The sequence below is a fragment of the Ctenocephalides felis genome, unplaced genomic scaffold, assembly GCF_003426905.1.
Source record: "Ctenocephalides felis isolate EL2017-DRISC unplaced genomic scaffold, ASM342690v1 CF-g0.4_SCAFFOLD_03572, whole genome shotgun sequence".
NCBI lineage: Eukaryota > Metazoa > Arthropoda > Insecta > Siphonaptera > Pulicidae > Ctenocephalides > Ctenocephalides felis.
The window spans coordinates 36,482,341-36,505,810 of record NW_020539726.1 but is presented as its reverse complement, the minus strand read 5'-3'; the positions used below and the strand labels follow the sequence as shown (position 1 = coordinate 36,505,810).

The window sequence follows — 23,470 nt, the reverse complement described above, 5'->3', positions numbered from 1 at the left end:
GACATGTCGTTTTTTTGCAATTTTTTCCATTTATTTCAACAATATTACTATATTTTTATAATCACATACATCCTAAAAATTTTCCTTAACATCTTCAGAAAGATTTATCAAAATCAGAATAATCGTTTAGGACATTTCAATATACTTTGAAATTTTCAAAATATCAAAGTTTTCAACAAAATCGATCTTTTCAAAAATTTTCACCTTTTCAAATATTAAAATTACGAAATAAACCATTCTTTTTTTCAAAAACTTCAACAATTTTGAATATTTAAAAAATTTACGAAATTTTGAAACAATTTCAAATTTTCCATAAATTATTCAAAACCTCAAGACTTTAAATTTTTTAAAAAATATCAGAATTTTTTTAAACATAAATTTTTTACAAATATTTTAGAAAATTTGAAATTTTCAAAAATAACAAAATTTTCAACAAATCGATTTTTTCCAGAAAATTCTAAATTCTCAAAAAATACAGAAAAACTATATTTTTTCAAAAACTATGAACAATTATGAACATTTATAAAATTTTGAAACAATTTCAAAATTACTAAAAAAATCAAAATTTTCAATAAAAATTTCAAGATTTAGAAAAATTCAAATGTTAAAATGGTTTAATTTTCAAAAAAAAATCTAATTTTTTAAAAAAGTTTAAAAAAACAGCAAATATTCTTTATAATACATTTTTTTTACAAAAATTTCATAATATTTTGAAATTTTCAAAAATATCAAAATTTTTAATAAAATTGAACATTTTCAAAAATATCCAGATTCTTAAAAAATTAAGAAAAAAAATTTTTTTTCAAAAAAACTCCAAAAAACTTTGAACATTTACAAATTTACGAACTTTTGACAAACAATTTAAAAATTACCAAAAAATTTCAAAATTACCAAAAAAATCAAAATTTTTAAGTATTTCAGAATTTCAAATTTATCAATAAAATCTGATATTTTTAAAAATCTTCGAATTTGCAAAAAAAATTAAAAATTAAAAAATTTACAAAATATTGAAAAAGTTTCAAAATTACAAAAAAAAAACAAATATTTTAAACATTCAGAATTTAAAAAAAATCAAAATTTTCGGAAAAATGAACAAATTTTTCGTAAACGTCGTCGCGCAATTTATTAAGTACTACATACAGTATACATTTATAATAATTTAACTGTTTGAAAATATTAAAATAACTGTAATTAATTTTACATTACGGTACGGGAAGTTCCAGCAATTTGCCTTAAGGCACGATATGCACCACTAGTTTAATAATCAACAATAATATATTTTGTATAATAATAATTATACAAAACTTTTTTTCCAGATATTAAAAGAATTACCGGAGGTAGAATCTCAACTTCAGAGCAAAAACTCAGGTCTCGTCCGACAGTACACTACTTCCCTAAGTCTGTACGTCGTCGGCGTTTTGAGAAGATACCAATGCTGCTTACTTGTAAGTAATAAAAAAAACAATATGCACATACATTCATTTAACTATTCATAATTTAATTTCATTTTCAGTATCCACGGAGCAGACATCAGCAGTCTTCGAAGGCCTGTACAGAGTCGTCAAACCGGTGACGAACTTTCATTTTTACCGAACGACTGCAGTTCGGCGGAAAGATGCGTCCTGGCACATTTGTACGATTTGTATTCTTCGTGTTCGTTTTTGAAGTGAAGTCGAAAGTGCATTCCATTGAACCTTTTGCAAATGCTTACCCGAAAATTCGACAAGCTTTGTATGCATCTTTGCAGCCGATGCCTTCGAGCTATGATCTAAATCCGCAGTTTATGATGGACGTATTGACGAATCCTAGGAGAGGAGGTAAGGGATAAAGGATAAATGATATATATGGTATATATTATATATATATATATATATAATATATATATATATATTCTATATTTCTGTATTTTCAAAAATTCTAAAAAATCCCTTAACAAACTTCAGAAAGATTATCTAAATCCGAATAATCGTTTAGTAAGATTATCCTTTCATACACCATTACAGAAGAATTTTATTTATAAGATCTATATATATATATATATATATATATATATATATATTATATATATAAAATTCTTCTGTAATTGTGTATGAAAGGATAATTTTCCTAAACGATTATTCGGTTTTTGATAAATCTTTCTGAAGTTTGTTAAGGGATTTTTTAGGATTTTTTGATTTATAGGAATATAGTTAGATTGGAGATATAAATGGAAAAAATACAAAGAACCGCCTATCATTGCTTGACATTGAAAATATTGAAGCATTGTTTGAACATTAAAAACAAATGATGACTGTCATTTGCCAAACATTTCAATTTACTTATAGACTAAGACAATATTAAAATATAATATATTCATGATTATGAATAAGAAAAATGTAATGTCTACATTATTATTGCCGAAAAGCAGCTGAGATGTGCTAAAAATTAAAATAATATAAGATACAGTCAACAGGCGTCTGACGGTTGAGGAATGTCAGTGAATAATACCCTATATAATTCTAATCGATAGATTATTATTTTTAAACTAATGCAGTCGTGTTTTGCCTTACTTTACTAAATCGCAATACAAAAAAATTTACTTATTGAAAAAATTATTCAGAAGTTCCATATTTTCATATTTTTGACATTGGATACGGATTGTTTACTCAAGTCAATGGAGCGTTTTGGGTCTGAATTTTTTTGCTGTGCTCCAATTTGTATGAAATTTTGAAATTAGGTTCATCTTATTCTCAAGTTTGAAACTGTGAAAATAATTTAGACTCCTTTGCCACTTCCCTTTTTTAGAATAACGTCAGACATCAATAAAGGAACTAATTATGAAAAAAAAAAAGTTTTATAATGTTTTTCAAAAAAGCAAATACTTTTCAAGTTACTGGCTATTGAAAATTCGTTTTTTTGCGTTTTATCATTTTTTGGCAAATATCTCCAAAAATATACATTTTAAAGAAAATCATGAAATGAACAAAATTATATCAATTAAAATCTTAATAAATTGGTGTTTATAACGCGTCCTAGGAATAATATTAAGCTAGTATGAAAGAGCAAAGTCATTTTTTGTCTTGTTCGAAATTAATGTTTTTTGTGTTCAAGCTGTCTAGCGGGCGAGGTGTTACATTTTATATATTTCATGGGGTTTTATAATGATCAAAATAAGCTTTAAAATGAGTACTGTTATGTTTTGTTTTCATTTAAATCAAATAGTTTTATGAGTGTCATTTCCACCAATATTACAATTAATCGTATTTCATCTACAATTAACTTGATTCAAGAGATTCCAAAATATCACGCAAATTTGAGCACAGTAAAAAAGTTCACACGTTACATCCTTTTTTCCTCTTCATTTATTGCACTAATTTCCTTGATCGTAGATTGAATAGTTCTTATACTAATAGGATTTGACCAATTACACCTAAGTCTGTTTTTACACGGTCTTTTTGTACACGGTTTGAAAATTGAATATTTTTAATTTTTTTACACGATTTTATTCTATTTAGCACGATTTTATTCCATTTAGCACGATTTGAAATTTTATGTACCTAAATTTTTTTTGTCAAATTAAATTTTTGCGAGGTATGTTCATATCACAAAAAAGTATTTATGAAAGAAAAAAAGTCTGAAACCATCGATAGTATCTATAGTTTGCGAACACTAGCTTAAAGATTTAAGTGAATTCCCCTTTAGCGCGTACAAACAATTTTTACTGGTCAAAGCAAATTTGAATAGCACTAATTTAGGGGAATTCCCTTTATGTGCATACAATAAAATTTACTGGTCAGATTTAAGTAATAACCTATTCTTTTCGTTCACAACATAGTTTATTAGTTCCTGAACTTGCCATACATTTAATTTATATTACTTTTAAGATTAGAGTGCATATCTTTTTTATCATTAATTACTATGCTTGTGAAAATAAGCATTATATATTTGATTTAATAAAATAAACATGAATTCTTGTTCTTAAAAATTCTTGGTTTTCACTAATTTTAATAGGTTTTAGAGATTAGGAACAAATCACCCATTTTTGTATAAGATCAATGTCTTTTTTTACACGTTTTTTTCACGGCTTCTTCTGGAACCAATCTACCGTGTAAAAACAGACTTAGGTGTATATATATATATATACATATATAATATATTTTTTATATCAAAGTCGTTTTTAATTTAGTAACAAATTGAGGTGTATGAACTTCTTATAGAAAAAATAATATTTATAAATTAAATCTTATATTCATTCGCATTTCTTATACGCTAACACCTACATCATAGGTTCCTATTCTTATACTTACGTATGCCTATACTTCGCATCCTATACTACACGCCTTACATCTATACCATACGCTATATTCCATCATATACTCTCAAATCCCTACATTGTATACCGAATACACCTAACCTATATCTACTATATATCCTATTACCTACAATTTTCCTTACACGCTTCATTAACCCTACCGGGAATCGAACCCGGGTCCGCCGCGTGGCACGCGACGACCTTAACCACTCGGCCACCGTAACGCTACAATCAACCGTCTTATTCCGCGTGTCCTCGCGCCACCTTAGTATTATTTATGTAATTATTTAGAAAATGACCCGCGGAAACAACAGTGCGTCCCATATCATATTATTAACGGGGGTAGCCGATAGGGTAGTGGTTAAGGTGCGCGACTTCCACGCGGAGGTCCCGGGTTCAATTCCCGGTATAGACAATAGATTGGTAGAGATATAATACATAGGGCGTAAGGTAAACCTATAAAATATAGGTGAATATATAAATTAGACAGTAGTATTTATAAGAAGTAAAAGGTCTGTAGGTATATTACAAGTTAATGACGGTGTAGGTATCTCACGGTATGATTGATAATAGATATCTACCTATGATATACAATAATATAGTATAGTAAGATAAGTAATAGGTTATCTATCGTATTATTAGGTTAAGTCTTATAAAGTATTGTAATAAATCTTGAGTACTTTTATATCATAATAAATACTTGTAAGTATTAATGAATACAAATAATACCAGAATAAATATGATTAATGTCATTGAAGAATATAAATTATGTACTCAATGATTCCCTCATACTTGTACAATTTAATGTATAGACTAGCTGTGTATAATAGAGTTAATTATATAAAAAGTCAATATATTAGATTTGTGAGTTCTTATCGAAATATATCAAATTTTTTGAACCGGATTTTAAATTTTAGCATTCCGGCAAAAAAAATATTAGCACAACACCACTGATATTTTTTTTTAGGAAAAATCGAGCAATCCTGGGCCCGACAACTATCAGAGTCCGCCAGCAACCGCTACTCCTTCGTATGCAATGCAATTTTATGTGTCTGCCGAGAAACCGACAACGACAGGCTAAATGATATAGCCATCACCTGCGCCGAATTGACTGCCTGCTGCAACACACTCGCAGCAGAATGGTTGGCCGTGTTAATGGCCTTGTGCTGCTCCGGAACTCATAGCCAGAGCTTTTATATGGATGTCCTAGATCAAGTGGATGTACACGATTTGGGAATACATAATTCGTTGGCTGTTTTCACATGCATTTTAATAGGTAATAATTGTAGAATTTATGTTGAAAGTTTATGTGAATAATAATACAACCGTTTATGCAGAAGGATAAACACAGACTGACTGATTATATATTCTTTAACTAATCACATTCATTACAAAATATTATTAACAATCACTTGTTTTACATAAAACAAAAGACAAACATATATACATAAACATAGTAGACACAGAGCGTTTAGTATCAAACTTCAACAATAATTAGATTTATAACTAGTGGTGTATGGCATCGTGCCTTAAGGTAAATTGCTGGAACTTCCCGTACCGTAATGAAATCTTCGAGAAGTTTTAAACGTTTTCAAATATATTATTACAAATACTGTAACTTTCATTATTTTTACATTGCTATCTTGTTATGTCTGAACAAATCAAATGTAAATCATAAATCAATTATTACATTAACAATCGTCATTTCATTTCGAATCAAATTTCAAAAAAAAAAAAATAGTTGCCTAATTTGCACAAAATTGAAAAAGTTTATTTTGTTGAAACAAGCAGAAAGTTCTTTAAGTCATTTAAATCGGACACTTAGTTCTCTCAAAAACTGCCATTTTTTTAACATTTAGCTCTGTATCTCCAAAACCGCTGGGCCTACCTTTGCCAAAAACTAATCAGCACATCTCCCTATCAATAGGAATCGAATGTTTTTCAAACCATTCAAATCGGTTGATCCGTTCCCTCAAAAACTCGCTTTCTATTTTCTGCACTCTTTGCTCCATATCTCCGTAACGGCTGGACCTGCCTTTGCCAAAAACTAATCAGCACGTCTCCCTATCAATAGGAATCGAATGTTTTTTAAACCATTCAAATCGGTTGATCCGTGCGCCCGAAAACGTGGACGATAAAACGCGGACATACAAAACACACACACACACTCACACACACACACACACACACACACACACATCCATTTTTTCTGAAGTATGCCAAAATGTTCAGAAACCTTCAAAACGTCGAGAAATGTAAAAATTTTTGATTTCGATTTTTGGACGATTACTATAACTTACCCTACGGGAAGTTAATAATATTATTTATAACTAGTGGTGTATGGCATCGTGCCTTAAGGCAAATTGCTGGAACTTTCCGTGCCGTAATGAAATATTCGAGAAATTTTAAACGTTTTCAAATATATGATACAAATATATCATACAAATACTGTAACTTTCATTACTTTTCCTATCTTATTGTTATATCTGAATTAACTCTGTGATAATTTATCTTGAAGTTTCCAGGAAAATTCATATTTGTCATTTCATTTTTAATCAAATTTCAAAAAAAATTTAAAACAAAGCTCAGATCTGCAAGCAAATATCCAATCCTCACCAAATTTTCTTCAGCAATAAAAAATCAAACATCCTATTACAACTTAGTATGTTCATCAAGACCATGTACTCTATAGCCAAAATAATCAAGAAAACATATAATGAGCAAATTGGATTTTCTGGCAAAACATAAACTTCTTATTCAAGAAATCTCAAATTTTTATTTAATATTTACACACAATTGAAAAAGGCTCCCGTATAGTCACAGTCTAAACACACTTGCAAATAATTTTGTGCGTCACTTTGACTTAGATTGTTGGCGGCATTTTTGCTAAATAGTTTTCACAAAATTAAAAAAATGCTCCAGTACATAAACAGTCTAAACGCACTTGGGTAAACATTTGTAGCAGGATGTCTTTTAGACTGTGCTTAGTCTGGGTAATTTTTTTGATTTTTGACCCAAAATTACATTTCCATAATTTATCTAGAATTAAAATTCTCATCGTAATCATTTTCGATATTCAAAAATATATTATTACAAATACTGTAACTTTCATTATTTTTGCTATCTTGAATGTAAATCATAAATCAATTTATCTCCAGAACATTAACAATCGTCATTTCATTTCAAATTCAATTTCAAAAAAAAATAGTTGCCTAATTTACACAAAGTTGAAAAAGTGCTCCCGTATAGTCACAGTCTAAACGCATTTGCAAATAATTCTGTTCGACATTTTCACTTATACCGTGCTTAGCCTGGCGGCTTTTTCACATTTTTCAATAGTTTTCTCACAAAATTGGAAAAGTGCTCCAGTACATAAACAGTCTAAACGCACTCGGGTAAACATTTGTGCCAGAGTGGCGCTTAGACTGTGCTTAGCCTGGGTCATTTTTTGAATTCTTTGAATTTTTAATCCATTACAAGTCAATAATACATATTTAATATTTTGTTTTTTTTGTAATTTTAATAAATTGCACTTATTTTTTTCAGCGCGCCATTGCTTCTCTCTGGAGGATCTTGTTCGACACGTTGCTTTACCTTCGTTTGTTAAGGTAATTTATTAATTTATTTATGAACACACACACACATATATATATATATATATATATATATAATATATATATATATATATATATATACCAGCTGACCCGACCAACGTAGTTTTGCTAAGTAAGGTATATTCTAAACAATTTCTATAGAATCAAAAATATTAATACTTTAAGTGTTGTTTGATTGCTATATATAATGAGGTATTATAAAAACAATAAACCCCATTAGTTTGTCTATATTTTGTCAATACAATCAAACTGCTGGAAGTTTTATACACTTTCTATAGAAAACATGGTATAATTCATTCAATCCAAGTCTTTTTTGGTCTTTCGACTTATTGATTACGTTTCAAGTTTTTCAGATACTTTTTGGATTCTGGATTTTGTGTATAATTGTAAATAATACTACTGAAAAATTGAAAAAAAAGTTCAAATTTCTATAAGGAGAGATAGAAAATGAATTCTGAATTGGAATAACATAAATAAAAAATAATATAACCTAGAAAATGTTTTATAAATACCAATGAGTATATAATTATACAAATGACATCTTTTGGAGCACCGTATTTGAGAAAAATATGCCAAAAAGTGCATTTTCATATTAACATTTCAAAAAAGTTAATATTGTTGAGTTTGTAGTAACACTTGCAGCCCTATTACATGATTTTACTGAATTGCAAATTTATAGCTGTTTTTGTAAGAAACATGTGTGATTTTATATTTTTATAATTTAATACACATATTGAGAAATAACATACTAAAATTTTGTAACTCTAGTATACCGTTTTATATTTTTAAATATTTTTCAAAATACTCATCAAACCGTGGATTTGCAACTATTGCAAGAGTGCATTTGTATACAAAATTGTACATTTATAGCTTTTTTTGTTAGAAACATATGTGATTTTATATTTTTATAATTGAGTACATATATTAGGTGATAACATACTAAAATTTCGTAGCTCTAGTATAATATTGTATATTTTTAAAATATTTTACAAAGGTACTTGTCATATCATATCCAACCGTCGATTCGCAACTAATAAAAATAGAGTATGTAAGTGTGCATTGCAATTTTTTAGTTTCTTTTGTTAGAAACATATTTGATTTGATATTTTTATAATTCAGTACACATATTAAGAAATAACATACTATAATTTCATAACTGTATTACACCGCTTTATATTTTTAAAATATATTTTAAGCCGTCAATTTGTTTACGTCAAAGCGTTTACTAACGTTTTTGTTTATAAATAAAACTACAAACAAAACTACTTACTACAATTTAATCATAATTGAATAATATTCACGTAAAACATCCTGTTAAACGTAATTGAACAACAACCGTCAAAAACGTTTGACATTTGACGTATTAGCCACCGTCTATTGTTTTATTTAAATTACGCTTCTACAAAAAAATTTAAATTAAAAATGTAAAGTTTCTAAGCGAATTTAAAATAATTTCCCACCTTTTGGACCTTCTCAGGATTGGCACGAGTTTTTCAAGATTAAGACTGGCCAAATCGGTTTAGCCGTTTTCGAGTTTTAGCGAATCATTTGATCGAGAGCTCCATTTTTATATATAAGATATATATATATATATATATATATATATATATATATATATATATATATATAATGTAATATTTTTTAATATTGTTTCAGGTATGCCGTGGCGATATACCTCTCGATGCTGAAGCTGGAGCCAGGCTGACTTGTCATTTACTGTTAAGGCTATTTAAGACTGTAGAGTGCCCTCAACCAGGTAAATAAAAATTTATTAAAATTATAAAAACAAAGAATACTGCCTAGTATTGCTCAGTGGTAGTTTAACATTTTGAAGGTAATTGTTATATATAATATCTCGTGCTTAAAAAAAAAACAGTAAATATTTTATGAGTCTTATTTCTCAATTGAGCCTCTAATGAGCTCTTATTTTTTGATTGAGCCTTTTTTTATGAATTTACTTTATATTTCAGGAATGTACTCAGTGAGCACATCACCTCACCCAATTCCTACCCAGGGCCCTCAATATTCCATAAAACTCAGCTGTGATAGACATTTGTTGGCTGCTGCTCACAAAAATATTAGCGTGGAGCCAATATTGGCTGTACTAAAAACTATATTGGGTAAGGACTTAATTTTCATATTTAAGGACCGATTCTGCCGCACAACAGAAAAATGTTATGGCAAGGCCATGTTACGTTTCAACTTGCATACATTATGCTACTGAATCATACTGAATACTGTCAAAATGTAATGTATTTGCTGTGCATTCAGGCGTTTTACACATAAACTGCAACGTTGCTCGTATGTTATGAAGCTGAGTCAGAAAGACACTGTTATCTAACATTGTATGTTTGACATTTGTACGGTTTCTATGTTAAGTTTTTTATCTGACAACCTGAGAAATACGCTTGGCTGCACAGCAACCACATGGCTTCTGTCAATATTTAGTATGGAAAGTTCTTTATAACAAGGCCTTGCCATAACATTTTTCTGTTATGCAGCAGAATCAGTCCCTTAATCTAGGAAAAATCTGGACTTTTTCTTATATTGTTTGTGTCTCATTTTACAGTTGTCGGTGATACTACAGCACGTGACGGTGGCAATTCAAAAAATAATGGTAAAAGAAGTGGACTGTCGACACCCGTACACCCAGGTAGCACCCCGAAGGGTCAACTTGGGGCGAGTGAATTATCACACATTTTGGGGACTAGTGATATGAGTCTTATTGGAGCTGCTGATGACCCTATGTTGGACTTGACGTATGTACTATTATTATAATAATAAATTTAGATTAATGGACCGATTTTGGCGCATAACAGACAAATGTTATGGCAAGGCCATAAAGAAATAAATATTGATAAAAGCCATGCGTTTACTGTGCAGTCAGGCGTATTTCTCGGGTTGTCAGATAGAAAACCTTACATAGAAACCGCACAAATGTCTAACACAACGATGTTAGATAACAGGGTGTTTCTGACTCGGCTTCATAACATACGCGTAACGTTGCAGTTTAAAAACACCTGAATGCACAGCAAATATACGACATTTTCACAATATTCAGTATGATTCAGAGGCATAATTTATTTATTTATTTATCTTATTTATAATGTATGGGAGTCGGAGCGTAGCATGGCCTTGCCATAACATTGGTATAATTTTAATGTATCCTTTACCTATTTGGATTCTTTATTACAATTTCATCTGATTTTTTTCTTGGACAGGATGGTAGATTTGGAAGCAGGAAATCGTCATGCTCAAAGGTCAATTTTTTTAATAGAATTTTATGAATGTCCGCTTTTTGTTTGTTTGTGTCGTTGTACATAAATTTTTTGTAAATAAATTTTACATCTTGCTTTTTGCATTCATGCATATAATTTTTAGTTTTTTGTTGTGTTGCGTTTAATATTTTTTCATTCATTGCTTTGAACTCACCTAATAATTAGATAAGAAATATTTTTAATTTAATTTTTATGAATTTAAATCCGTGGTGTATGGCATCGTGCCTTAAGGCAAATTGCTGGAACTTTCCGTACCGTAATGAAATATTCGAGAAATTTTAAACGTTTTCGAATATACTATTACAAATACTGTAACTTTCATTATTTATGCTATCTTATTGTTATAGCTGAGCAATTCAAATGTAAATCATAAATCAATCTATCTAAATATCTTTATCATTTCGAATTCAATTTCAAAACAATAGTTGCATCAAATTTACACAAAATTGAAAAGGTGCTCCCGTATAGTCACAGTCTAAACGCATTTGCAAATAATTATGTGCGACATTTTCACTTATACTGTGCTTGGCGGCATTTTCACATTTTTCATAAGTTTTCACAAAATTGAAAAAAACGCTCCCATATAGTCACAGTATCAGGTTGTCACTTAGATTGTGATTAGTAAGGATATTTTTTTTGATATTTTGAACCCGAAAATTACATTTTCATAATAATTTACATAAAATTGAAAAAACGCTCCTGTATAGTCACAGTCAAAACGCACTTGCAAATATATTTGTACCAGTTTGTCACTTAGATTGTGATCAGTGGGTAATTTATTTGAATTTAACCCAAAATTACATTTTTATAATTTACATAAAATTGGAAAAGAGCTCCTGTATAGTCACAATCTAAACGCACTTGCAAATATATTTGTACCAGAGTGGCGCTTAGACTGTGATTAGAATGGGTATTTTTTTTTTGATATTTTGAACCCGAAAATTACTGTTCAATAATTTATTTATATTCAATTATAATTTAAAAAAAAATACATTTTTTGAAATGAAAAAAAAAGGATGAAATTTATAATAACTAGTGGTGCTTGGCATCGTGCCTTAAGGCAAATTGCTGGAACTTCCCGTACCATAATGAAATATTCGAGAAATATTAAATGTTTTCAAATAGATTATAATAAATGCTGTAACTTTCATTATTTGTATTTTATAGACGAAATATAAGAACTTATGAATTGGACGACGATATTTATATATGTTTACATAAAAAGTAAATAAACAAAACTTAATCAAGCGGAATTAGAATTAAAGGTTCTTATCTCATATTTTTTATAATCATATAAACTGAATTGCAAAATTATTTATTTAAAAGAAGAATTAAGAATTACATAAAATCCAATCATTTTCGATACGCAAAATAATTTCTTTTTTGTAATTAAAAAAAAATCTCCAAAAGCAATCGTTTTGTCAACACAAGCAGAAAGATTTTTGAATCATTCAAATCGGCTGCTTTGTTTTTTCAAAAACTGCCATTTTTGCACATTTAGCTCAGTATCTCCGAAATGGCTAGACCTGCCTTTACCAAAAACTATTATCATTAGGAATTGAATGTTTTTTGAATCATTCAAATCGGATGCTCCGTTCTCTCAAAAACTCGATTTCAATTTTCTGCACTCTTTGCTTCGTATTTCCAAAACGGCTGGACCTGCTTTTGCTAAAAACTAATCAGCACGTCTCTCTATCAATAGGAATCGAACGTTTTTTGAATTATTCACATCCATTTTTTCTAAGGCATGCCAAAATGTTCAGAAACCTTTGGAACGTAAAGATTTATAAAAATTTCTACTGTCGATTTTTACAATATCTTACATATAATAATACAAAAGGTCTTGTTTGTTTTCCATATATCCTTCTCTGTCGCTCTGTACCGTTGAGTATACGTCCCTCTCTCTCTCGCCTAAAGTGAAAAGTATAGCGCTCTCTCTTTCCTTCACTACGAAATATCTTTTGTCTCTCTCACGCAACAAAAAAGTTTTAAACGGAACTCGTTTTCGAAATTTCATTTATATTACCAATAATAATTTCATCAACATTTGGATTGTTTGTTTTTGATAAAAATACAAATAAGGGGACAATTCTGCCGTAATAGAGCTCATAACATAGCGTTGTCATGGCAACGTTATATTACCCTTCTCTCTTGGTACTAAAAACTGTGAAAATATCTATATAATACATTTTAAAATCAGGCATATTTTATATATAAACAAGCAAGGAATAATCTTATGATAACTGCATCATCGAAGTTTCTGTCATTATAACATTCTTACTTGCTTGTTTATATATAAAATACGCCTGATATATATATATAGACATTTTCACAATTTTCGCTGCCAGTAAACAAGCATAAGATAGTGTTGCCATGATAATGCTATGTTATGAGACAGAATTACCCCATAAATGTACATAGGCATGAAATATATAATAATATTTTTGCTTCACCATTTAATTCACATTTGTTAATTTAAACTTTTGTTTTTGTAGAGCAAAAACAGAGTTGTGATATTTTCATGTTGTCAATAATTTCTAAAATGTTGTCATAAAATATGATATATCATTTGTTCCACAAGGTGTTGGAATGTCTAATATAAATCAATGATGAAATTTTCAATAACATTTGCATGTTTTATCATTATGCACATTTATATTTTTTTTTTACACATGTATGTTTCAATCAGATTTATTAATATCAAATTAATTGAATCAATTCAATTATTTTGTAGCATTTTGCAAATAAATACATGTTCTAATTTTTTTTTAAATGTTTTAAATGTTATATTTTAAATACTAATGTATGATTATTTATAGTAGGATACACCATTCGAACAATTCAGAAAACGTTTCAAGTCTTTCTGAATTTGCACAGCATGTGTTGAGGGAAATTTGCTCACAGGTAAATTAACTAAAATACTCATTAAAATTCATAATATTTATCTGAAAAATACCTATATTTGTCTTTGTTAGAAATTGTTTTTATAAAAATATTTGGAATAATATAGTAATATTTGGAATATTTTTTTTATCATTTTAGGAATGGGTTCTAGAAAGATGTCTGCAAAATCCTGATGCACTTTGCGATCCTGATCTCCTGTTAGATAATATGCTAACTCCGAAACAAGCACAAAGGTATGATTTTTTTTAAAAAATTTATTAACAATATTAAAAATAACAAATTTTAATTTTTTCCTATTATTTTTTTTAAGATTGCTGCATATGATATGTTATCCCGAAAACGCAGCAAATATGAAGGAGGATATTGATCAGAAGTCTATTATCGTGCGAATTTTAGAGGTAAGGAATTATTTTATTTATATTTAAAAATAAATATTGTCTCGGTTACATGTTTCAATGTCGTATATGTCAACACTTTGGGCATAACAAGGAGCACTGCAAAAAAATTTAAGTACTGATGAGTTGCGTAAGGTCGAACTAATGTTATTTTGTCATTTATGCAATTTGGAGGTTAGTTTTTGACAGTTGACATCATTAAATATAGACATTATAAAAATTTCTAATGTTGCTCATCAGTAGAGTCCCCTTGTCTTAAATTAATTATTTACTGATATGTTATTCAAGTTGCTTGTCAGTAGAGTCCCTTTTCTCAAAACTTATTACTTGACTAAATCCTTTTGAAGATTTCCTTTTCCGTGGTTAAATTTAGTTATTTTACTAATTTTGAAACCAGATTTAAGTTGCTCGACAGTAGAGTCTTTTTAAGTCATTGAAACTAATTATTTTACTAAATTAATTTCTATCCCGGATTTAAGTTGTTTTTCAGTAAAGTTGTTTTTCCCAAAATTAATTATTTTAATGGTTTGTCACTTAAGTTGCTCGCTAGTAGAGTCTTTTTTTCGTCATTAAATTAAGTGTTTTACTAATTTTGATACCAGCTCTAGGTTGCTCGTCAGTAGAGTTCTTCTTTCCATGGATACATACTAAAGTCTATTATTTTTTAAAGTTGCTCGTCACTAGAGTCCTTTTTTGGTAATAGAACTAATTTTTTTCACTAAGTTTCTATCATAAATTTATGTTGCTTGTCAGTAGAGTCCCTTTTAGTCATGAAATTAGTTATTTTACTAAATTAATTTCTATCCCGGATTTAAGTTGCTTGTCAGTAGAGTCCTTTTACACAAAATTAATTACTTTACTGAATATTAATTTAAGTCAATAAATTAAAAATTATTTATTTTACTAGTTTTGATACTTGCTTTAAGTTGCTCATCAGTAGAGTCTTTTTATTTCTGAGCACACATTATTCATCATTTTATAAGTTTCTAATGTTGCTCGTCAGTAGAGTCCTTTTTCCCATGGGCACTTGGTTGATTTTTTTACAAAGTTGCTTGTCAGTAGAGTCCCTTTTTCGCAATAAAACTGTTCTGTCCCAGAGTCCCTATTAGTCATTGAAATTAGATATTTTAGTGATTTAATTTCTATTTTGGATTTATGTTGCCTGTCAGTAGAGTTCTTTTTCTAATAAAAAAGCTTACAGCGATTTAATGACTTATTTGCGATTCTCGGTATTAGTTGTTTGTTAGTAGAGTTCCTTTTCTTATATGCGCATATTGATATCAATATGTTATTTAAACTTTGCAACATTTTACTAAATTGTGCCCAATTACACATCCTAAGGAGAAATATTACACTTATATTTGTTCAAAATGTTACTATAAGTGTAATAATTATTCTCGGTAATACGTAATGTAATATATGTCAACATTTTGGACATAACATTGGACACTGTAAAGTTGATGAGTTGTTTAAATAAAATAGGCGTGAAATCGTACTAATGTTATTATGATTCTTGTGCTATTTGGAGGTTAGTTGACAGTATCAAAAATTCAAATTAAAAACTAAACAAATATTGTTTTTAAAATTTCACTCATCATGTAATAATTGTGTTTGAAGAACTTCATGTAATTCAAATTAACATACATTCATTGACTGTTCGTTTTTTTTTTTTGACTATTTCGCTGGCGATACAGTCTCATTATTTTTACAGCTGTAATATCTGTCTTGTCTATAAAGATATTTTCCATTTTAATAACTTCAACGATTTATCTAAACTACGAATAATATAGAAATTATTTCTAATCAATAAACTTACGTTTAGTAAACGGCATAAATGTTTAATTTGTTTTATTATTTTTAAGGAACAGGGTAAGATATTCTTCTGATTCAGGCATTTTTCATTAAATCAAAATTTGTACTACGATGTAACTTTAAAATATTTATTTATTTATGTCGATTTCCTCGTTGGTATCGGTACGCATACAACGTTGATGCCGTTACGCATACAACGACAGATCTCTATTTACACGACACGACTACTAAACACAATCGACTCTTATAAAAATGATTTCATCGAGGGCGAATGACGAACAGTTCGGGCGTAACGCAACTTCCGTTGCATTTTCACAGAATTACTCCCTAGTCGCGCCTAAAGAAGTTTTACTTCAAAAGTTGAACAATATTTTTTAATTTACATTTTTATTTATTTGTCTAGAATTTGGAACAATGGAGTTTACGCATGTCCTGGTTGGAACTACAATTAATGTTCAAACAATATCCTAATGTGGGTTCGTCTGAATTAAACCAGTGGCTGGACATGGTTGCAAGAGCTGCAATTGATGTGTTTCAGATGCCATCGGATTGTCAAGAAAAAATAAACAGGTAAATAAACTTATGAAATTTATATATATATATATATATATATACTAGATGACCCGACAGACATTTACCCTGTACCCACGTCTACAATTTTTTAATATCCCATACTAATGTTTACCGTTTACCTAAAAATAATTATTGTTTTTTAAATTACTCTTTACGCCAAAATACTATATACATTTATAATATGAACAATGTTAAATGTAGAACTGCTTTAAATAAAATGAATGAACCTCAATTCCCACACTATATTGGAAATTGAAGTCTTTTAAACGGTATAACAAATTCAGAAAAAATTAATATTTAGTAGGTATCCGCGGAAAAAGTACACAATATCACCTTGGATTTTTTTCACTCAAAATAATTGCTTCAATAACGTCGCCTATAATTTTTATAAGCATGCATCATATTTTAACTGGTTTTTAGTAATTATAATATCTTAATTACATTTTTCTAATAATTTAATATACATTATTACCAGGGACGCTACTGCGGTCCTAAGCGCCCCCTTCCTATAATTTTACCTGTTTCAACAGTTTATTATCAAAATTATTATCATTAATTAATATTTGGCTTTTGAAACATTTTACTTATTTATTTTGGGAATTTTATGCGATTTATTCTATTGAGCAAAACATAGAAAGCAAAAAAATTTTAGCATTTCATTAATAAACATAACACTGGTACTTTATGTTGGATTATTTTAATTTAATTTTTTATTATTTAAGATATCCAAAATTGAATTTTAAACATCTCCTAATTGATAACGTAAGGGCCAAATCGTATATATACATCTTTACTTTCCCATTTGTTGTTTTGAAGTGAAATTTTTAACGTATTTTAAAAATATTGTGCAAAGATTAGTAAAAGATGCAAAGAAATTATACATTCTTGAATTATATTGAAAAAAAAAACTGAATTGAAAATTTCATATCCGTATCTTGTGTTGGCGCCCTTGGACCTGCCCTGATTATTACTTAATTTCATATTTTAAGTGAATTGTTTTGTATCAATGCATCATTCAATCTGCCATACATATACTGTATCTTATGTTATTTTAATTTCTGGCACATCTCAGCTGCTTTTTGGCAATAATAATGTAGACATTTCATTTTTCTTATTCATAATCATGTATTTATTATACATATTCTAATATTATTTAGGCTTATAAGGGAATTGAAACTTTTTGTAGATAACGATTTTCATATGTTTTCAATGCCAGACAATGACTCGAATATTTTCAATGACATGTCGTTTTTTGCCATTTTTTCTATTTATTTCTACAATCTAATTATATTTTTATAATTACATGCATCCCAAAAAATTTCCTTACAAACTCAAAAAGATTTATCAAATTTCAGATAATCGTTTAGAGAGGTATATTTACATACATCATTACAGAAGAATTTTATATATAAGAATTTTATATATAAGAGTATATATCAATTACTATTTTTCTTTTGTAGTGCTGATAGAAGTAAAAGTAAAAAAATAGAATCGATTTGGCTGGTCGCTCCTCTGGTCTCCAAATTACCAAGTGTTCAAGGAAGAGTTTTAAAAGTCGCCGGACAAGTTTTGGAATCAGGTAAGGATTTGATAAAAATTTTTTTTTTATCTTTTTATTTATCAATGATTTTTTTAGGCAATTGGTGCAGTAACAAGTGTAGAAACGATTCTAAAAACAACGGAAACAACTCATCAGATTCTTCAAGGAATAAAAGTAAAGGATCTGGACCGATGTTGAACCATTTGCGTTCCTCGGATTAATTCTTACTTGTCTCAAAGGACAGGATGAGCAGAAGGAAGGATTGTTGACGTCCTTGCATTCGCAATTGTCGCAGTTTTTGCAGCTTTCAAAAGATGTAAGAAAACTTATTATTATTATCACTTATAATTAGCTTTCTGGAGGAGAAGTTTATGTTTTCATCAAAAAATCCGATACGCTAATTTTATGTTTTCTCCTGCACGTTTCAAGCCATTCTGAATCGAATGAGACCGAATTTGGGAAAAGTATGTGTGTATAATAGGTTGTCAAATATCTCCCTTCCGCCTTTGAGCGAAAAAGCGGAAGGGAGATATTTGACAACCTAATATAAACAGATTTTTGACCTTTAGTTGACGTTTTCTCAAAAACGGCTAGACCGATTTCAAATTATAGTAATCGCACAAAAATCGAAAATGAAAATTTATATGTATCTTTACTTTTCAAAGGTTTCTGAACATTTTGCCATACTTCAGAAAAAATGGATCTGTGTGTGTTTTTTTCTTTTTTTGTATAGCGAAGGAAATGCCTTTGTGCGTCCCAGACTAGGTCTTTTGTCAGGGTATGTCGGACTCAATACCTTCCGGGTATAATACTTCGTGGGGGAGGATCTAGAATATTATCATTCTTACGCTGGTTTTATACTTATCTTTTAAATTTGATGTGTGTGTGTATATATGTATGTATAAAAACAATTTTTTGTCCACGTTTTCGGGCGCAAGAACCAACCGATTTGAATGGTTTAAACAACATTCGATTCCTATTGACAGGGAGATGTGCGGTTTAGTTTTTAGCAAAGGCAAGTCAGCCGTTACGGAAATACGGAGCAACGAATGCAGAAAATAGAAATCGAGTTTTTGAGAGAACGGAGCATCCGATTTGAGTGATTTAAAAATAGATTTTGCTTATATTGACGAAATGAATAATCGATTAAATTTTTGGAAAGACAGGTTTAGCGGCTTTGAAGATATAGAGGAAAAAGTAAAAAAAAATGCCATTTTGCGGTCAAAAATGATCATTACACATGTGTTCAACAAATTATCAGATATTTTAAAAATGAGTACTAACTTTGCTACATATTTTTTTGGGTTCCGTATCAATATTTTTAATTTTTAAAGGTCAAAATCTCAAGAATGTCGAAATATTAGGTTGTCAAATATCTCCCTTCCGCTTTTTTGCTCTTGGTTTATAATACAAAAAGGCGGAAGGGAGATATTTGACAACCTATTATCAAAATTTTCAGAATAACATTTTTTTTAAATTTTTTTTTTAAAAAATATACAAAGTTTTGTACTTTATATATTACAATTTACAATTTATTTTTAAAACGGATATGTAATTCATATGCGTTATTCTAAACGTAAGATACGTGGTTATTGCGATTGTAGGAAATTTATCCTCAGATGGATTCATTCGGCATCTCTTGTTAATGTAAACATTCTTAAGCGTTTTGTGCGATAAGACCGTCACTGTATATTTTATGAACGATAAAATATATAATAATTATGATTATCTATTTAAAAATATTTACAATTGTTATTAATCCTTGATCAATATTCATTGTTACTGATTTTTTTCCCTCGAATATTTAATTGTGGTACGGGAAGTTCCAGCAATTTGCCTTAAGGCACGATGTCATACACCACTAGATCCATATATATATTATATATATATATTAATTTTGTTATATATAAGATATAAATGGGTGTAAACTTATATATCGGCATGTACATAAACCAAAATTATCTGGTATGTAAATTTTTTTCGCGACACAATTCGAAATTATTACGATGACTCCGAAATATCCTTCAAGTGAACTATATATTTCCTTAGCTATAATATAACTTTAAACATTTGATTCTATCTTATAACAGTCTAATGTTATGGCAAGGCCATGTTACGCTCCAACTTCCATACATAATGCAACTGAATCATACTGAATACTGTCAAAATGTCGTGTATTTGCTGTGCATTCAGGCGTTTTAACAAAACTGCAACGTCACTCGTATGTTATGAAGCTGAGTCAGAAAGACCCTGTTATCTAACATCGCTTTTTTGACATTTGTGCGGTTTCTAGGTTAGGTTTTCTATCTGACAATCTGAGAAATGCGCCTGGCTGTATAGCAACCGCATGGCTTTTGACAATATTTAGTATGGAAAGTTCTTCATAACATGGCCTTGCCATAACATTGGTCCATTACAATTTTAAAATCAATTCTAGGAGCGCATGGGAAATTTGGATGATACCGCTTCGAGGGAAATGATGTTGGATGCTTTGATCTTGCGATTCAGTCTTGTGGGAGGATTATTCGACACCATACAAAAGAACTCGACATCAACAACTGACTGTGCATTACTACTTGTCCAATTAATCTGCTCGTCTGTGATCGATTTGAATAATAACTCGTAAGTTCTAGTAATTATTTCATAACTAAAACTTTCAATTTCTTGTAACAAGATTTCTGTCAAGTTTTCTGGTAAGGTGAGCAAGAATTTTGCGCCAGATTTTCACTTATTTTATGATTGATAATAATTTTGTTTGCATTTTCAAAGAGATTATTATGAATATTATTACTGTGAATTTTACAATTCATATTTTATAGGCCTATAATCGGCCACAAAACAGTTCTATTGCTCTATTCGTAAAGTACGGCAGAATTTGCGAGGACAGAAATTGTTGAGAAATCAGTTTCCGACGTTGCTAGGCAACGATTGAGACAGAAATTATGTTAAGGACACTGCCGTTGCGAATAGAGAACGTAAACGTGAAATCTGGCTGGCAAGATCGTAAATTATACCGGGCAAGATCTTAAATTATGATTTGTCATATCGTTGCTAAGTAACAAACTGTCTACCATATCGTTGCTAGGTAACAAACTGTGTACCTAATCAGGAAATCTGGCGTCGCGTGCACCGGGCTCAAAATGATCGAAAATTATTAAATGATTTTTGTTGTGATTGTTTTTTTTTCCAGAGAGTTATTTACTACAGTTATAGACATGTTAGCAACTCTCATCCACTCGACATTGGTCTCAGATAATTACTCAGACAGGGACGAAAAGAAATTTTACCAAAACTTGATGAAAAAATTGAAGAAAGAAGTCGGTGATCGGATAATCCATCTATACAGCACGTTAGACAATTGCTGCAGTTACCTAAATTAACCTGCGAAGTAATAATATATTTTTGTTTTTATTTAGATTTGAATTTTGTCTTGATTTACAGTTTCTGTTTTTTTATAGGTGATTGCTTGTGAGCCTGTCGGAGTGCTTTTGGACACGAAGGGAAACAAAATTAGTTTTGATAAAAAACAGGTAAGATGATAAATTTTGTTATTGGTCTTATGTGCTTTACCTTGTTTTAGTTCATTCCGCACTCAACAGGAGGTCTGCTGTGCCCAAAATGATTACTCTTCTAGAAGAACTGGTTCTCTTACTATATACATACAAACTTCAAACGCTTAATATATTTTCATTATGCGAAATATTTTTATATGCATATATTTTGTTTTCTAAATTAATCAGAGGTTTATCTTTTCTGTATCATTTATTTGTATAAATCTTATCCAGTAAGTGTAATTTTTTTTTACTGTTTAAACGACATATATGTTGTTTTCATAGGCCTATAATATTTTTCAACTTTTCACAGGCCTATAACATTTTACTAATCTTTTTGTTATTAAATTTTCATAAATTGTGATTTTTTACAAACATATTTTTAACTAGTAATTTTGGATTTTATTATTTTTTCTCAAGCCTATAATATTTACTAAATTTTTTATTATTAAATTTTCAAAATTTGTGAACTTTTGTGAATACAATTATTAACTAGCGCACTGTTTAATTTCAAATATTTTATTTGATTTCATAGGCCTGTAATATTTTACAATTTTTCTTAAGCCTATAATATTTTTAAAACTTTCACAGGCCTATAATTTTTACTATGTTTTTTATCACATCGAATTTTTATAATTTGTGATTTTTACAAACACATTTATTAACTAGTGCGTAGCCTAATTTTGAATTTTATTACTTTTTCTTATGCCTATAATATTTTAATACAACTTTTTACAGGCCTATAATATTTTACTATTTTTTGTATTGAATTTTTAATAAATTTGATTTTTTTACGAAAAAATTATTACTAGTGCGCAGCCTAATTTTTGAATTTTATTATTTTTCCTTAGGCCTTATAAATATTTTACAGTTTTATTTACATTTAAAATCTGTAATTTTTTTGTGAAAACATTAGTTAACTACTAGCGCGCAGACATATCTTATTATTTTCTTAGTCCTATAATATTTTACAGCTTTTCCCTAGGCCTATAATTTAACTAATTGTAAGCTTTTTGTCATGGAGTTTTTCATAATTTGTGAATTTTTGTAAACACAATTATAACTAGTGCGCAGCCCAATTTTGTACTATTTTGTTGTTTTTTTTAGATATTGAGTATTTCACAACTTTCCTTAGGCCTATAATATTCTACTAAGTTTTTATTACAGATTTTTCAAAATCTGCGAATTTTTTGTAAACACAATTATTAACTAGTACGCAGCCCAATTTTGTTACATTTGTTGTTGTTTTTTTTTATAGATTTTGGTATTACTTTCCTTAGGACTATAATATTTTACTACGTTTTTTATTATTGTAATTTAAAATCTGTAATTTTTTGCGAAAACATTTATTTAGCTCGCAGCTCAATTTTGTAATATTTGTTGTTTTCTTTATAGATATCTAGTATTTACAGCTTTCCTAGGCCTATAATATTTGTCGAGGTTTATTTAACAACCTCAAATCTAGAATTGAATTTTCAAATTCATTCAGGATTTCTTTGTGAAAACGTTACA

The 23,470-nt window shown here is 29.1% G+C and overlaps 1 protein-coding gene across 1 annotated transcript in view; it reads left to right on the top strand.

The window, feature by feature from the left end:
- The window catches only part of LOC113388440 (mediator of RNA polymerase II transcription subunit 12-like), a 23,516-nt gene extending 1,570 nt beyond the window's left edge, over nt 1-21,946 (top strand). Inside the window, 21 exon segments of the mRNA XM_026625817.1 lie at nt 1,317-1,449; nt 1,514-1,587; nt 1,590-1,653; nt 1,728-1,817; nt 5,259-5,567; nt 7,838-7,889; nt 9,410-9,422; nt 9,562-9,661; nt 9,876-10,025; nt 10,475-10,664; nt 14,003-14,087; nt 14,226-14,320; nt 14,398-14,485; nt 16,698-16,864; nt 18,337-18,446; nt 18,504-18,608; nt 18,611-18,723; nt 20,848-21,029; nt 21,598-21,734; nt 21,737-21,795; nt 21,866-21,946. Coding sequence (XP_026481602.1) covers nt 1,317-1,449; nt 1,514-1,587; nt 1,590-1,653; nt 1,728-1,817; nt 5,259-5,567; nt 7,838-7,889; nt 9,410-9,422; nt 9,562-9,661; nt 9,876-10,025; nt 10,475-10,664; nt 14,003-14,087; nt 14,226-14,320; nt 14,398-14,485; nt 16,698-16,864; nt 18,337-18,446; nt 18,504-18,608; nt 18,611-18,723; nt 20,848-21,029; nt 21,598-21,734; nt 21,737-21,795; nt 21,866-21,946 — 2,397 coding nt within the window.
- The last annotated feature ends 1,524 nt before the right edge of the window (nt 21,947-23,470 follow it).